This window comes from Electrona antarctica, assembly GCF_951216825.1.
Source record: "Electrona antarctica genome assembly, chromosome: 13".
Lineage (NCBI taxonomy): Eukaryota > Metazoa > Chordata > Actinopteri > Myctophiformes > Myctophidae > Electrona > Electrona antarctica.
In genome coordinates, this window is record NC_136794.1 from 22,189,191 (window position 1) to 22,206,813 (window position 17,623).

General features: G+C 43.1%; 1 protein-coding gene across 1 annotated transcript in view; it reads right to left on the reverse strand.

Moving 5' to 3' along the window:
- Nucleotides 1–17,623, reverse strand: part of rbms1b (RNA binding motif, single stranded interacting protein 1b) — a 36,207-nt gene that overhangs the window by 4,124 nt on the left and 14,460 nt on the right. Inside the window, exons 4-8 of the mRNA XM_079518915.1 lie at nucleotides 12,101–12,192; nucleotides 4,648–4,805; nucleotides 1,852–1,931; nucleotides 1,045–1,160; nucleotides 55–104 (exon numbers count right to left, since the gene is read on the reverse strand). Coding sequence (XP_079375041.1) covers nucleotides 55–104; nucleotides 1,045–1,160; nucleotides 1,852–1,931; nucleotides 4,648–4,805; nucleotides 12,101–12,192 — 496 coding nt within the window. The remainder of the gene's footprint in view (nucleotides 1–54; nucleotides 105–1,044; nucleotides 1,161–1,851; nucleotides 1,932–4,647; nucleotides 4,806–12,100; nucleotides 12,193–17,623) is intronic.

A 17,623-nucleotide genomic window follows, 5' to 3' on the forward strand; every position in this document is an offset into this window, starting at 1 on the left:
ATGTATTCAAGTAAATGAGATCAAGTAACACCAACTAACCCCTACACAGCTTACCCATTTTGCATAGCAGCTGTAGTGGGGTCGTACGTGAGTGTCATTCCAGCCTGCCAGGAAGAGAAGAAAACCTATTAAAACATTCCCTGGGGTTCACGCTATTCCCGACTTTTTTCCCATTTTCTCTCCCTGCGGAACACGCCTTTTGTTTTATATGATTTATTCACCGTTTTTTGATAACATTTTAGACGTACATGGTTTCCGTCGGACAACCCGGTGACGTCACGCGTTTGGATCACGTGACCGGAAAAAAAACACTGACGCTTGATTTTCAGGGCTTCTGGGAAATCGAGGCACAATGTTTCCATTGGTTCCATTGGTCTATGGTGCGTAATGGCAGCATTACGCACATTGAGCTCTGTTCCCGTTGTTGTTTCGGATCGCGGCGGTGGAATATATTTAGACTCAAACACAAACGATGGAACTATTTTCAGGCGGATTTTCATGAAATGGAGGTACAATTGCGAGGGGGTGATTCTTCAAAGGTTAGTGAAAAACTGCAGCAGGGAAGCGATGTTTATTATCGACTCCCGTGGGAGTCAATGTCAATATGCCTTGTGTCCTCAATGTGTTAAGCAATCAACAGAATGAGGCAACTTGTAACACATGCTGCATCATTCACGAATGAACGCAGCCATCAGACCAACGCAGCCATCACATATCAACACGAGTTCGTCTCTCATTACCGTCTCTCACCTGGAGAGCCATTTGAGTTTTTAAGGGGACATCGGGCAGGAAAAAAACACCCAGACCTTCTGCGTCACTAGCTTGTGCCAATTACAGGTCTGTGAATTACACACCTTCAATGTGTTTTCAAGGCCTATTCATTGATTACATGCATCTATACTGTACATGGTAACTTATTGCCAATGAGACTGTGAGACATATGAACGCATTTTAACGTCCTCTACTGCGGACCTCTATTGCACATAATTGCTTATGGATTATCTCTCTTTACCCAGTCACAGTGGAGCAGAAGGCAGCACTCACCAGTCTAGCATCTCCTTCTCGTGGCCAGCCGCGGCCGTTCTGCACAAATTTACTCTGGCTTTGCCTCTTTTTCTGCCCACCGTCAGCAAACTTGCACAGCAAAGGCTCAGGGGGCACTGATGACCGAGCAGGGAAATGAAACAAGAGATGGAGAGAAAGAAGGAAGGGAGAGAAAGAGAAAGAATTTGATATGTCTTATGCATGATAATGTCTGTCTTGGTTACGGCACTGCAAATCTGTACATGAGCTGAAATGAGGGTGGGGAGTGGGCATTTTACTAGCCAGCCCTGGAACACAGACATCTAATTTGGCAGCTGTGGAGCGGTAATCCCCTCCCTTTCCTAAAGGCGGCAAGGGCAGCAGAGACTATTTCAGTCTAATAATCCAATTAAAAAGCTTAGAGTGGGAGAGGAGGCCACACAAGGCAGCTCTAGCACTCTCTTCCTCCCACTAACTCGCTCTTTCTCTGTGCTCTGCCACTTTAGCGCTGAGTGCATAGGAGCCCTTCACCAGCAAGACTCCTGCTGGGATATCAGCTGGCTGGCTACATTATTCAGCCATTATTCAGCACCCAATTACAATGTATGCCCTATAATGACCAATACAACCATAGAATGGATGCATTTGCAAGCCAAATGATGTAATTTCCTATTCTAAATGGCTTTTGCAGCTGCCTGATTTGCTAAATTGATAAACATAGACATGTCACTGACTGAACCACATGATTTCAGCTCTGGTATTAAAATGAAAACTTTCATACCGCTGCATACAGTAAGCTAGGAATTGATAAACGTTGGTGTATGTTACCTGGAACGCCTGGAGGCGTCTTGATAAACTTCCCATTGAACTGAGAGATCACTGCATCACATTTCTCTGTTGATTCCATCCTGGAATTATAGAAGACACAAGCAGTGTAATTAAATCAATGTATTGTTGACGTTTAGTTGTACTGTACAGAGGATTCAAGAAAGAATTTTCTTCCTATTCAGATGGATTAGTATCTTTTTATCTGAGTTTGCTGGCAGGCCCCACAGCACAGCTGAGGTCAATATGGTTTCACTCTTGTGGAACCAACATGCAATAGCTCAACCACACAGCCAAAACAGATAAGGATACAGGAGGTGGGTCAAAAGAATACAGTCAGTTAACAGCCAACTAGTTTGATAGAATATTGTTCTATTTCTTTTCTTTTTTACAGAAGATTCTTTCTGGGGTTTTTTTGAGGGGCGCTACCGCTATTCCCTCCAATTTTGAAATTACATCATATGGCCTCCAAGTCTATGGACTTTTTAATTTGTTTGTTTAGAGCACCTTAAGGCATCATACATGTACAGTACAGTTTAAGGACTTTTAAGTACTTTATTGCATCATAAGGTACAGCCATGTTTATGGACTTTTAATGTTTGTTTAGAGCACTTTAAACAAACATTACCAGGTGCCCTTCACGTCTGATTTATTTTTTTACTTAACCCTTTAGAGTAGGGTAACTACATAGATCATCAACAGTATTTTTCAAAAAAAAAAATATATTATGTCCACATATGTGACATTTCGTATGAGAGGAAACTATTTGTCACTATACAAGTACAAACATGTACGCTTAACCTGATCAGTACCTTATCAGGTGGACACTGGCCATAAGCATATCCATATCTATACAGTCTATACATATAGATTCCTTGAAATGGCTAATCGTTCAGACAACCTCTTTTCTGGCCAAAAAGTGCATTTTAGATATGCGGTGGGCGGCTATACGAGTATTCCCACTATGGAAAGTAGGCTTCTCTAAACCGTCTTTGTTTTGGTGAGTAGTGAAAGTGTATTTTTGAGGGGCGCTAGGCGCTAGCCCCTCCTATGTCCAGCTGTGAAGGTTTGTGTAAACACAAACATTGTCCTAACACAAACATTGAATGCCATTGACAATGAAAGGCCAGCTTTGAGTATTTGTGTAAACACAAACATTGCGTGAACACAACATTGAAGACGAAGATGAGGATGCAAATTGTTATTGGCCGGAACGAGATGATGTATGATATCGCATGATGATAAGAGCACCCCTTACTTCACACAGATGTGAACAGACGAGAAGCTGCTCTACCGGGAGGTGTACGCAATGGCTAGAAAGTAACATAACATTAAGGAGAACTCCTTCTAAAGCTATGAACCAGAGCTAGGTAATAATGTATATTCACAGAAATTAATTAAATGCAAAAACACTTTAAGTTAGCTATACTAATCGAGTTGTAATAAATTAAAATTAAAGTTCATGCCGAAGTATTAGTGCTTGTCAATGAATCAAGGGCATGGCCTTGCCCTTTTCCTTGTGGTTTTTTTTTCAGTCAAATGTCAGGTTATGCAAGCATGAGTCATGACTGGAGAGAACCCACGTTAGCACTATCATTTCAAAATACCAATCATTCACTGTGTAAGTAGCTTCCTCAAAAGAGTTTCAAATTATGCACACATGAATCCTTGTTGTTATCATCAAGACAAAATCTTCATGGCCTCATGGATTACGGGGCAGCAGTGGCTCAGGGGTAGAGTGACCGGATGGGAACCACAAGCTTCCCGGTTCAAACCCGGGCTCCCCCAGAGTTAGTGTCGAAGTGTCCTTGAGCAAGACTCTGAACCCCTAATTGCTTCCGATGTGCAGGTTGGTGCCTTGCATGGTTTCCTCTGGCATCGGTGTGTGTGTGTGTGTGTGTGTGTGTGTGTGTGTGTGTGTGTGTGTGTGTGTGAATGGGTGAATGTAATGCACAATCTCTGTAAAGCGCCTTGGATAAAGGCGCAATATAAATGCACCATTTACCATTAGAACGCCCTACATGTCCTGTTATAACACGTCGAAACATGTTGCCAGTCCATGGCTTTTTAATTGATTTTAATTCCTTTAATCTTAATCAGAGGTGCCTTGGAACCAGGCTGTTTGCTCTTATTTCTCCACGTTTCTCCACTTTTTGACTCATTTATTAGAGTGGACACCATAGTGTTTTTCTTCTACTTTTAGCAACGTGTACTTGAGTAGTGAGTAGAGAATAGGCATGGGTCTGCGCATTACCGTTTAGACTGGGGTTATTTCTCCACGGTGCCTCCAGCTTGGCTGGGCACTCCGACAAACACAATTAGCTGTGTTCATGGTTCATGGCAGGGGAGGGAGAGTGATCTCTGATACAGCACTAATGACTCCTACATCTTGGTCGGGGCACCTGTTGAGCAGGGAGCAGAGCTGTGAGGGATAGCGTGTTCATATGCATGTGTTATACACCCTGCAAGTGAAACTCCTCACTGTCAGGTGAAAAGAAGTATAGGTGGTGGTTGTCGACATCCTCCCCAGACAAAGAAGTTGGTGCTAGCAGTGACAGGGAATATGTACATGGAGAGAATTGGCAGTGACAAAATTGTGGGGGGAAAAAGAAGAAGAAGAAGAAAATAAACAAAAAAGAAAAAAATTTATCTATAAAAAAGAATTCAAAAGTCACTTACTGAAATGTGCGTGATTTGATATATTTAAAAAACCTGTCAATTGTTTTGTTGTTTTATTTTTCTGTCCATTGTTTCCGCACAATAAATCGTGGTAAATCAACAATGCCAAACACAGCTGACCTGGCGAAACCCACTCCTCTGCTGGCTCCGTTGGAGTCCCTCAGGACGCGGGTGGAGATGACCTGGCCGAAGGGCTTCAGCATGTTCTCCAGCTCCTGCTCGTCCATGGACAGGGGCAGGTTGGAGATGTACAGGTTGGTTGGGTCCTGCTCTTGTTGCTACGGAGGGGTGACAGAGAGGAAGACAGAGGTGTTGACAGCAATGACACAGTGTTCACTGCTCAGAACACACACGGAAACATACCAACATTCCAATGCAGTTTCACGTTCGCGTCAGCCTCTCTCTGTATAACGCAGAGTCTGAACCTATAGGAGGAACATGGTGGAGATATCACGGTGTTTCAACAACATAGTTTGGGCCCTTTTCCAATGCCAACAGGCTTTTGCCTTTTTAACTTGGTGACGCCCCCATCTGTGACGCACGCGGCTCTCTCACATGAGCGGACCGCGTTAAATAACTCCCAAAACCCCAGCAATAGCAGATGGCCTCATGCCGTGCAACATTAAGCAAAATCCCACTCCCGGTGTCTTATTTATTGTCTCCACCAGGACAAAGGCATGGGGAAGACCCACCTGTCCGTTACAGATGAGCCACAATCAGGCAGATTTTTGCAAAACACAATTTTTTACATTGCTCTTTCAAATTTTATCCATACATCACGCAAATCGGTATACAGTATCTCTATAGTCATGTGATCAACACAGATCTGTCCGATTTTCCATATTCCATCCCAATTGGCTTCCAAAGTTTACATGATTGGTTCATTTTGAACAAAATGCCTCAAATCATGAACGCAGCGTGCACTTTACATGGGAATTTGCACACACATTCCCACTAGGCCGAGGACAAAATGCCACTTGACATTATTCACATCAGCCTCATGGTAACAGGCCGATTAGCATTTTTACCTATAACTTTGCAGCACTCAAGACTCTAGAGAGGCCAAAGAAAAAACTCAATTGTTCACATCTGCCTTTTAAAGCAACACCAGGAGGTTAACTTTTGTAAAAGCCATGTTTTATGTCACTCCTACAGATTATGTCCAAAAATCATATGCTCTGTGATATTTCACATTCCTAATAGGCTAAAATTGGCTTCCAAACTTTGCAGGATTGGTCAGTTTTTAACAAAATGCCTCAAATCATGAATGCAGTGTGCGATTTTCGTAAAATGTTGCACATTGGCCTGTTATAGCTCCACCAGTAGGTCGATTTTTCCAAAACACTTTTTTTTAACAAAATGCCTTAAATCATGAATGCAGTGTCCAATTTCCGTGAAAGGTTAAAGAAGAAATGGCACCTTTTCCAGATTGGCCTATTATAGCGGCACCGGGAGGTCACAATAAACTACCGGTACCTGACCTAGCTGGCGGAGACCTGTGCTCTGTCTGAGTAGCACTTTTCTAGTCTTATGTAAAATGCATCCTCTCAAATAATTTTATTGGGATTAAGGTTAGGTTTAGGCATAGTTTTGTCGCATCCGGCAAGGCGGCCCACTTGATGAGAACAGACTACAGCCCCTACTGTTAGGAAGTACGATGGCGGAAGAGCGCCGTCTCTAGTGGCCTTGAGCAACGAGAGGCACCGCCGAGTGGGTCACCGTGCCAAGCGCTGTGAAGTCCACTAGAGACGACTCAGCGCCATTCGAGTTATAGGGACAGAATCATAAATTATAGATCAATCACAATTTTAACCATTACAGACCATCAAAATAGGAATCAGGAATAGGAATCAAATAGGAATAGGTTATCGAAATAGGCCATGAAATTGCTCAACATTGATTTCTCATTTACAACATCTAGCATTATATAAAGAGAAATAAATGCAAGAAAATGTTCGATTTATTGCTACACACAGTGAAATTATTGGCAGAAATGTGTTCAGTAGAGACGGGTAAAGGTGAGGCGAGCTGACACTACACATGGAATAAGAAATTATTTGAATAAATCATATGCCACAGGCTTCTCTGCCTTTTCTAGTATACAGTATAATTGTGACCACATGTAGAGGAAAATCTGCTAAATGGAACAAATCAGCCTGTAGCCTATTCCAGGCTCGGCATGTACGAATTGAAGACAACCAGTTGATGCCACATTACTTGATTAGAAAAATAGAGTAAAATGTATCTAAGACCAGTAAACGTTCATCTTATATCTTTTTACCAAGTATAGTGTATTCTGATTCAAATAAATATCCGCCATGTTCCTCCATGGAGTGCTCTGAGGCTGGAGTAGAGTATTTACAAGACACCATTGTACAACTGAGGAAAGGGAAAGAAGGCTGAACAAACTGTTGGAGAGACAGAAACTATTGGCAGAAAATTACTATTTAGTAAAAAATCGCCACTTTTCAATGAGATGAACACAGACCTCATTCTCCCCACTTTTACCAGTGACACTGTTTGAGTGCGGTTCAGGTTCTTGATCCGACCGGAGCTCTTTAGAGGACTTTAGGTGTGTAGGGCACCCAAGTGTTGCACAGAATGTGCTGACCTATGTTCCAGCGGACGAGGTTTCCAGCAGACAAGGTCATGTGCTGTCAATCGACCAATGATCAAAAGGTCACGCAAACGTCTGTGGCAAAAAAACAAAAACACCAAAGGAACAATTCCACCCTAGCAGTGGCTACGCTTTCATTAAGGACATCGATGAAGGGGCCTAAAGCATAAAGTATACTTCCTTGTAAGGTAGTATACATTTGACTTGCTTGCAGTAAAAAACAGATTTTCATGCAATAAGTTCTATATGATTGCTCCGTTTCCCTTTTTTCTTCCCAACCGTCTCTGCTATGTGGGGGTCACTAATACAGGGTCATCATGAATAGAGATGAGGGGAGATTTGCATGCAGCCCACGGCTCCTTGAGGCCCCACATCAGCTGATTTCTTCCTGTATTTCAATAGCATCAGCAGAAACACAAGACACGGCTACAGGTCCCCGGGGAGCGGTCGCTCGCCATTAATATTCATCAGCGTCCTGCCGCATTCTGTGCCGGCTACGGGGATGGATTGGATTACTAAAGTAATACGCTGATAGAAAAATCAACATCTCACTATTAGGGGAGAGGGGAGGGTGCCGGGGGTTGGGGACAGGGAACGAGCTCCCCAGCCCCTCGGCACGGCACCAACACAAGGTGTTCAATCAGAGGGATTGGTGCGGAGGTGACAGAGACGGAAGGAGGGATAAGGTACGGAGAGAAGGAGGGAGAAGCCTATGTGCTGCTCTGCTCGGTGGTCCTGTGCTGCTCTAATAACTCTAAAGAGCTCTGAGAGGAGGGAGGGGGAACGTCACAAGCATCACTCATTGCTTTCCGCCTATTATACAAATGTGTAGACATGCTTTTGCGTGCATAGAGGCTCACGCACAAACACACGCACAAACACACAAACACACGCACAAACACATGCACGCACGCACGCACGCACGCACGCACGCACGCACGCACGCACGCACGCACGCACGCACGCACGCACGCACGCACGCACGCACGCACGCACGCACGCACGCACGCACGCACGCACGCACGCACGCACGCACGCACGCACGCACGCACGCACGCACGCACGCACGCACGCACGCACGCACGCACGCACGCACGCACGCACACACACACACACACACACACACACACACACACACACACACACACACACACACACACACACACACACACACACACACACACACACACACACACTCACACACACAATTTATATTCCAAGGGCAAAAACGCTGCCTCCCCACTTTGGCCTTTATAGTTTTCCTCTCAGATGCTCAGGGTAACGTATTCATCCTGTTAACTGCCACTAAAATGTCGCCCCAAAGAGGCCACTGATAAATTGTTAATGACAAGGGGCTTTTCCTTCCTAGAATATTGTTATTCAATAATACAAACTTCTATAAAAAGGTAATACGAACATAGTTTATTTGTCACATGGACACTATTCCAATTTCCATGTAATCTCAATTGTCTTTTATGTTTTACTGATGAGTCAACCGGAATAGACTTTCTCCTGCTACACAACAGATTTCTTCATCTGAGAGGAATTAGACAGAGAAAAGAAATCCATTCCTGTGTGTGTGTGTGTGTGTGTGTGTGTGTGTGTGTGTGTGTGTGTGTGTGTGTGTGTGTGTGTGTGTGTGTGTGTGTGTGTGTGTGTGTGTGTGTGTGTGTGTGTGTGTGTGTGTGTGTGTGTGGAGCAGCTCTTAAAAACATAGGGACAGAAATTTGGCAGCAAGATAAGACATCTGTTTGTGCTGCTGAATGGGGTCACCAGCCAACCAGTCAGTCATTAACTGTCATGTGACTAAGGCGTGCTCTAAGATGGAGGGGGAGGTAACGCGTGTCTATCCTCAGAGAGGGGTGGATGAGATGGGCTTGTATGATCTAAAAACCCTGGCCTGTAGTGAAAAGCTGCCTTCCACAGATTACGGATGATGCTATATGCTATTGTTTACTTACTTACTTACATATTCATAAACGCAATCTGGGAAAACAATCTGAGATAAATCCCTTTAAAAAAATCTGAATACATATGGAGGCTGGTGGAGGCAGACTTTTTCACTTCCGGTTTCACTATTCATACGGTGGTGAAGAGCGCGATGAAACGTAATCAATCAAAACATCCACGTCCTTGGCACTGAATGAGGTTTAAAGGGAATACCACTTTGGCAGAGGTTTTGGTTACGGTGTAGTTACTTGATGTACTCCTAAGGTGGGAAAGAAATCAAAACAATATTTCTCAATTGACTAGAAATCAATAATTTAAAATCTGCTCCTCAATGACTTACATTGTACAGTGAAGAGGCTCAGGAGGAGCTCTTTTAACCTGTAACTGAACTCAAACAAAGCTGGTTCTGACAGTATATAGAACATCACCAAACCCAGTACTGTTTTTGGTTTTCTGAGTGGTGCAACCACTCCAAGGAACAGCAATGTCCGTGTTAACCTATGTGTTGGTTAACCTATGTGACTATGTGACTATGAGTACCAGTAGGGGCAAAAGTGGCACTGTTGTGCCAGAAACAGAGAGAGAGAGAGAGATAGTGCTGCACTGTTGCCTGCTAATGACAGAGAGAGGGGGGGAGAGGGGAGTTGCACCACTCAGTTCACACGGGTGTGATTTTTTTAAATAAGAAGTTGACGTTTGTATTAAGAAACAAATAGTACTGGGTTTGGTGATGTTCTATATACTGTCAGAATCCACTTTATTTAGGTTCATTTGCAGGCACAAACGAGCGTGTGGTCTTGCCGTACAATGTAAGTCAACAAGGAGAATATATTAAATGATTCATTCTTGCCCGCTTTTGTAGTTACATCATGGCAGCAAGGTAACTACACAACCCAAACCTCTACCAAAGTGGTCTTGCCTCTTAAATAAGAAAGGAGCAGCAGTCATCCAGGCGCAGAGAAGCCATCTTAGAATTGGAAGGTTCCGGCTTGGATCAACTGCTCCTCCTGGCTGCACGTCAAAGTGTTCTTGAGCAAGACATGTAAGTTGTAACCCTAATTGCTCCCAATAGGCAATAAATCCTCCACTGTTGGTGTGTGAATATGTGAAAGTTAACTTGTAATGCACATTGAAAAACTATGAAATACAAACTCCCCATATAAAACAATCCATCTATTCTTTAAGTATCCTTATAAGAGTTTGCCTGCGGAATATAAATGTGAATAAATGTGGATGTATATTCAAGGAAGGAAAAGACATCAAGTAGCCTACCCTACCTAAGAGGCTTGGTAGGGTTTTTTATCAAAAATAACAGTAGGTGAAAAGACAGGAAACTCTTATCTGCTTCTTTCCCGCCCACCTGCCTTTGAAATAATAACGAGTGAATGCCCATTAAATGGTGCCAAGGCACAGAGAAAACACTTCAAGGAAAAGGGACCTTTGTCAGTGGAGTCCATCAAGACCAAACAAGTCACTGCATTAATGAGAAGAAAAGGACTGCAAGACTCCCAGTCCAACTCCATAAAGGCATTTACCTCACACAATGCAAAGCTTAACCTAACCTTAGGCCTACCCCTCAAAGAAGCAGCTCCATTTTAATTAAAAAAGGTGAACAGAGGCATGTTAAGAAGTTCCAGAGATTCCCAGACAGGGAGCTGAAGCCAGAGTGTTCTTGTGTAGTGCAGTATGGGAACCAATATAATGTTACTGGTACAATTAATTCCAGTTACCCAAATACCCTTAGTTAAGTTGTATTCATTTGAGATTTTAGCCTATGGTTTTTGGAGTATGAAATTCAAAAAACTTTCACTTTACGTTATATCTGTATTGTGCATTTTAATGTAAAAGTAATAATAACTGTCAGCTATGTTGGACAGTTGCACAAGACAAACTACTCACTGTACTCTGAAAACTGTTCTAAACCAACAAAAGGTAGTTGCACTTTGTTACTGTGTTGTAATTGTATCAGACAGAATCCTCCACTTTTGTTTTTGACAGGTTTGCATGTCATGGCATTGTCTGTACTAAATCCAGATAGCAAATACTAAAGTGAAAAGCAAAATAATAATAATAATAATAATAATAATAATAATAATAATAATAATAATAATAATAATAATAATAATAATAATAATAATAATAATAATAATAATAATAATTATTATTATTATAATAATAATAATAATAATAATAATAATAATAATAATAATAATATTATGAGAGGTCCTAAATAAATGTGTTAAAGGTGCTTTGGATATGGGACGGATAGACTGGTTTCTGTTCCTGGAGATCGAGGCTTAGACACACATCCCCAGGGTGGATTCCTTCTCTAGGACGTCATCACCCTGTTGTCAGCACAGTGCATCACCGGCCTCTCTCCACCCCATAGTCTGCTAGTCGGCGCCACTCACTCCTGGAACCCGTCCAAAGCCCGCCTGGGAGCTCTCAGCTGACAGGGTGCGTTTAGGGACCATGACATATGCATATGCATTGCACGCGCACACATTACACAATGCACACTATGCATATAGGAACACAAGCAAATAGCTGCAAATGCTGTAGCTCCACACGTAAGAATATAGGCTACTAGTACAAGCCTCCAACCCACCCTAGTCTGCAACTCTGCGCCCATGGCAACACACACACACACACACACACACACACACACACACACACACACACACACACACACACACACACACACACACACACACACACACACACACACACACACACACACACACACACACACACACACACACACACACACACACACAGATTGCTTCAGCACATGCCTCAGACTTGTTTCAAGCGGTGACCTCAGAGTAACTGGGGGTGCAGTCAGTGGCACATGTGCACCACACTCAGGCGGATTCCTGTCCTGCTATGTAATACCATGAGGATCAGGTTTTAGTTGCCTGGCCAACCAGATTAGAAGAAGAAACAGCGCAACAGGGCCGTATGGGTGGGTGTTATATCAGGATTAGGCTGAAAGCGTATCCTCACCTTTGCCATCTGAGCTTGGACACCACTGGTCTTCAGGGCAGCTACGGCCTTCTGAGCTGCGGCGGGGCTATCGAAGTCCACAAAGCCATAACCTGTGGTGAAGCACAGATGTTACAGCACACTGCGAGGCAATGCTATTGACATGCTAATGTGTTGACATGACAGCTAAAAATACTTCCAGGTTCAAGGTTCATGGTGGTCTGGTCTATATTGTTGTAAAAACATATTTTTGTTCTGCACAGCAGACACTGTAGCAACATACCTAATAATAATTCAATAAAAGACGTCAATAATAACACATTCTCAAAACTAGTTATTTTGTTTTAATAAAATGTTTTGTCTTTGACTTCTTCAAAAGCGCTAAATAAATCCCATATATTATAAATATTAATACAAAAAAATATAATCAATGTATACACAACAACATATACACAACATCTATCTATTATTACATTTGAGAGAATTCCACACCCACAATGCAAATGTATTTGTGCCTATGGAGCGCACAACTTTGTGCGCGGGTTCAGGTGGCCAAGTCAGCACTGAATAGCACTTCCGCATACTCTGCATACGTCACGTATACCTACCTCTCTCTATCCTTGCTCTACTTCACACGTGTGAATCTATTCTACGTCCGAACATAGACATGGTAAGGCCCCGCCTGCCTCTGATTGGCCTACCGACACTGCCCGTCTTGCCCCCATGGTCTCGCCGAGAATGACCACTTGGCACGCACGACAGGCTGCAGCCTTGTAACTAACTTTGTAACACTAATATTGTTTATGCCGTTTGCTTTGATTGAATAATTGATTGAACACGTACGTTGTACTATGATTTGATTTGGGTGTGTTCTAAATAAAGTGTTAGTGTTGATTATTGTGTATTAATCTAATTATAGTAAACTAATACTATTATACTAAAAAAGATAAAGAATCAAGGGAAAGGAGACCTTACAGTACAATAATGTTTCAAGTTTACACATACAAATAAATTACACAATAATCAACACACTTAATTTACAACACACAATCAATTATTCCATCAAAGCAAACGGCATAAACAATATTAGTTTGCCTCTAAAATAAAAGTTACTGTCGCACGTGCCAAGCTGTCATTCTCTTGTATTATATCGTACTTGTATTATTTCCAACCACGGCACGGAGTAACCTCGCAGCAGACTATCCAGCATGTATCCTCCACCTCGGCAGTAAGCCTGGGACCGAGGCTACCACCCCGGAAAGTCTGGTGCGGCCGGCAGTGTCGGTAGGCCAATCAGAGGCAGGCGGGGCATTACCATGTCTATGCTCGGACGTAGAAAAGATTCACGCACTTCACGCACCCCTCTCTCTCTCTCACACAACCTGCCAAGCACGGAAACCACAGCTGTCTGCCTTCCTTCAGAATGTACGGTTTGTGTGTGTGTGTCTCACTCGGACATACGATATTCACAGAGAAACAACAACCCGGATGATGTGTGGCATTAGACGTAAGCACGCCGCGGCCGCGCAAGCTTCTAGTAATACGCAAAACACAACTGGACAAAACATTATATTTAATGTCTTGCAAAAAAGCTAAAATTTACATTGAGTTTTTTTGTACAGTGAATGTTGATGTCTTGATTTGCATGTCTGCTAGGAAAAGATTAGCTGCTGGACTTTTTCTGTCTCAGCTTGACTATGGTGATATACTGTTAATAGGTTTGCATGTGCCTCTACTTAGCTAATATTGGTAGATTTGTAAGCTGCCTGTGTACATAAATAAATGCTATAATTTTATTTTTGCACAGTAGCATTATTAAGGCTCTCTCAAAAGTGGTTGCATTGAACAGTACCTGCTGTCGGAACTGAGGCAGGCAAGATGAGCTTGTTCTATCAAGGTCCAGGGGTCATAGAATTGGAACGCTTTCATTACCAAATTTTAAAGGCAGATAAGTAGGCCTACAGATACTAAGTACCTGTAGTACTAATGCTCTACTGTACTGTTAGATGTTTCATTGTATTTGTAAACTTTAGTTTGTGTAATTGTTGAACACTTCTGTTGTTGTTTTGTTTTTTTCACCTGTTGACTTTTTTATACTGCGTAGCCAGGTCTCGCTTGTAAAAAGGTTTTAACCTCAGTGTGACTTCCTGGTTAAATGAAGGTTAGACAGGGTTTCACCCTCATGCTGCTACGAGATGATCCAAAATCCTTAGACACATCCGGTCGGTTGCTGGTTGGTTAATATTATTTATTATCTTTACACACACACACACACACACACACACACACACACACACACACACACACACACACAAGCACACACACACACACACACACATACACACACACACACACACACACACACACACACACACACACACGCACACACACACATAATATGTGTACGTACAGTATAAGATAGTCTGCACGCTTATTTGTGAATTACTGTGTTTGGACGTTGTCATGCATATATGCACAAATCTGAGTCTAAGGTGTGTGTGCATATACATGCCATGATATAATCATAATATCATTTTTGTATCTGTGCATGTGCGTGTGTGTGTGTGTGTGTGTGTGTGTGTGTGTGTGTGTGTGTGTGTGTGTGTGTGTGTGTGCGCGTGCGTGCGTGTGTGCGTGCATGTTTGTGTGTCGCACACACACGTGCGTGCATACGTGCGAACGTGCGTGGAGAGGCAGGAAAGTGCTGAGACTGCAGATAGCAACAGTAACGTTCAGGGCTCCGGTCAGCTCTTTGTCCTCAGGGGGGTACAAACAGGGAGGACCAGAGGTCCCATGCAGGGCCTCTACTATGGCTGCTATATTTAACCTCCCTGAGCTCATTGACGGTGAATGCACCAGCACTCCTACACAGTACATCAACAGTGAAAAGGGCCACACAATGGAATCTTAACTCTTATTAAACTTCATTCGTTTTTTTTTTATGTTTTTTTTTTTTCGCCTTTATTTTATATTTTTTATAGAGGGACAGACAGTAAGTAGGCTGACAGGAAATGGGGAGAGAGATGGGGGGGGTGACATGAAGTAAAGGCCGCCGGGATCGGGAGTCGAACCCGCGGCACACTGCCAGACTTGCCTGGTGCCTGGACCGCTGAGCCACGGCCCAGGCCTAAACTTCATTCTTAAACTAGTCTATTACTAGTATTTATTCGATCTGAGGTTTAGAAGTAAAGTAAATATCACTTAAACCTTGTGAAAAGTGGGAAAAAAAGAGGGAGCCTTCACTTAACTGGTATCTGCATAATACAGAGGGGAGGGAGTGTCAAAGCGCTCACCTATAACGTCATCATGCACTGGACAGAATCAGTAAGGCCCTCTTTGCTAAAACATGGACCAGTTGAAAGGGGCTGGATCGGAGCCAAGGACCTGTCACTCAACAGAGAGGATGGGGGGAGGGGGGCTGAGAATGTTGTCTCTTTGTGGGATACGCCCACAGCAGTGACAGGCCAAGAGTCAAGGGTTGAGGCTTAAAATAACATGAGCTGGGTGGCAGAGTTTTACCAGCATGTCTGTCTATTTCCTGATTTGACCGTCCCTTCTGAGACAACCGCATTGCTGGTGAATGACTTAAACAAGGCAAGAGTTCCATTCTTTTACAGTGCTGCCAAACCCACTGAATGAATAAGGGGCCTACAGCAAAGCGTTATTAGTCATTTCTCAACCTAGTCCATTGTCTGAAATCTAGAATTACAATTTAGAGAATTCCATGCCCACATTTATTTGTTTGTGCGCATACACAAATGAGCACAAGGCAAATGATTTTGTGCGCATTCCTGCTTTGTGCGCGGTTCGGTTGGAAAAGTCAAAGACCGTGACGTATGCGGAGTATGCGCAAGTGCCGTTTACGACAGTGCTTTGGGCCATTGCCCGTGACACGTCACTGACTTTACCTCTGCGTTTTCAACCCAGATTTGTGGGTCTTCGACTACTGGCCAATCACAGCGGGGCTTTCCGAGAACTGCGCAGAGCACGTAGTTTCCCTATCTCTCGCTATCCTTGCTCTACTTCCCCTCTCTCTCTCTCTGTGCGACAGACTGATTACACAGCGCCCACACAACCTGCCCAGCACGGAAAAAACACGGTCAGTGGTCAAAGACATCGCTGTCTGCCTTCATTCAAAATGTACATGTGTGTGTGTGTGTGTCTCACTCGGACACACGATATTCACGGAGAAACACAGATGCATGCCGTTAGATGTGAGCGGCGCATGAGCTCCTAGTATAATATAATGGCATTAGGGGCATTGTGTGTCATATCACACAGTGAAGGTTTAGAGATTTCAGCCATACAGTCTAAATAAAGGTGCCTCCAGACCAAACTTGTTCAGACTAGTCAAAGTACTACTTAAAACTGTCAGATTGCAACATACTAGCATTTTTTAATCAGCACAAACCAGTCGTGCAACAAAACATTATTATTCCCCATGCAAATTGCAAAAAGCAGCCTGCAGCGCTTGTTTGCAGTTGCACGACTGGTTCTGCTGATTATAAGCTACTTTGGGCTAGTTTTCCCTGTAACATAGCTTAATATTCATACTTTCATAGTTGCCCGTTTCTTTAGTTTGGGCTTATTTCTGAAGTGTACTGTAGTTGCTTATTTGGGCTTGCTTTCAACATTCGTTTGAAAAAGCTGTAATATGGCTCAAGTGGTGAAACTGGCTGCTTCTTTTGGGTTTGTTTTCATAGACCTGGTCGCTTGTTTCACTCACAGAATCTGACAACACGGAACTTCTCATCAAAACAAAACAGATAGCATTTTTTTCCCTAGCTTTGCTTTGGAGTTGATCTGGAGTTGATTGATTGGACTTGGTATAATTGAGAGTTGAGATTGAGAATATGGTATCTAGTTCACATAGTTCCCCGTAGTCAGCCCTGGAATATGATGAGCAGACGAGAGATTCTCTCTATATTGTAATTAACCCCCCTCATCACTACAACATGGATAGCGTCGGCTACCGAGGGTCTCCAGCCGACCGAACATGCTCGGTTCTTCATTAACGGGTTCCGACGTGTCGGTAAGACGATATGGGAGCAACGGGAGCTTGTTGTCGGGAGTCTCCTGCCGACAAACTTACAACGCTTTCAAACTGGCCAACAGACTAGACTGTCTGTGCTATCTGGAGTTACCTTAACACCCATGTTCCAGTTCAGACAGATGTTGGCAGAATCTCTTTTATGGCTGTTCATGAGAAGGGCTTTTTATGGATAGTTCGGTATTGAGGGGACATTTACTATGCATCCAGAGTCAAACAAACACATCTTTTTGGTGTGCCTGTGAAGGTTTATTTTACAGTTAATGTAGCGTACTAAGCGTAGTTTAGCTCAATTTGAAATCCAGTCTATGGAATCAAGTAGCAGCTCCTCCCAAACATAGGGAGACCTGAGGTTTAATACTCCTCCTTAGCCTAGCATTAACAACCTTTTAACAGACATGTTCAAAACAAGTACAACATATAACATTAAAGTTTGGAACTAACAAAATTTCCCAAAATAAGCATAATCATTATTTCGTAAACATTCATTGTGG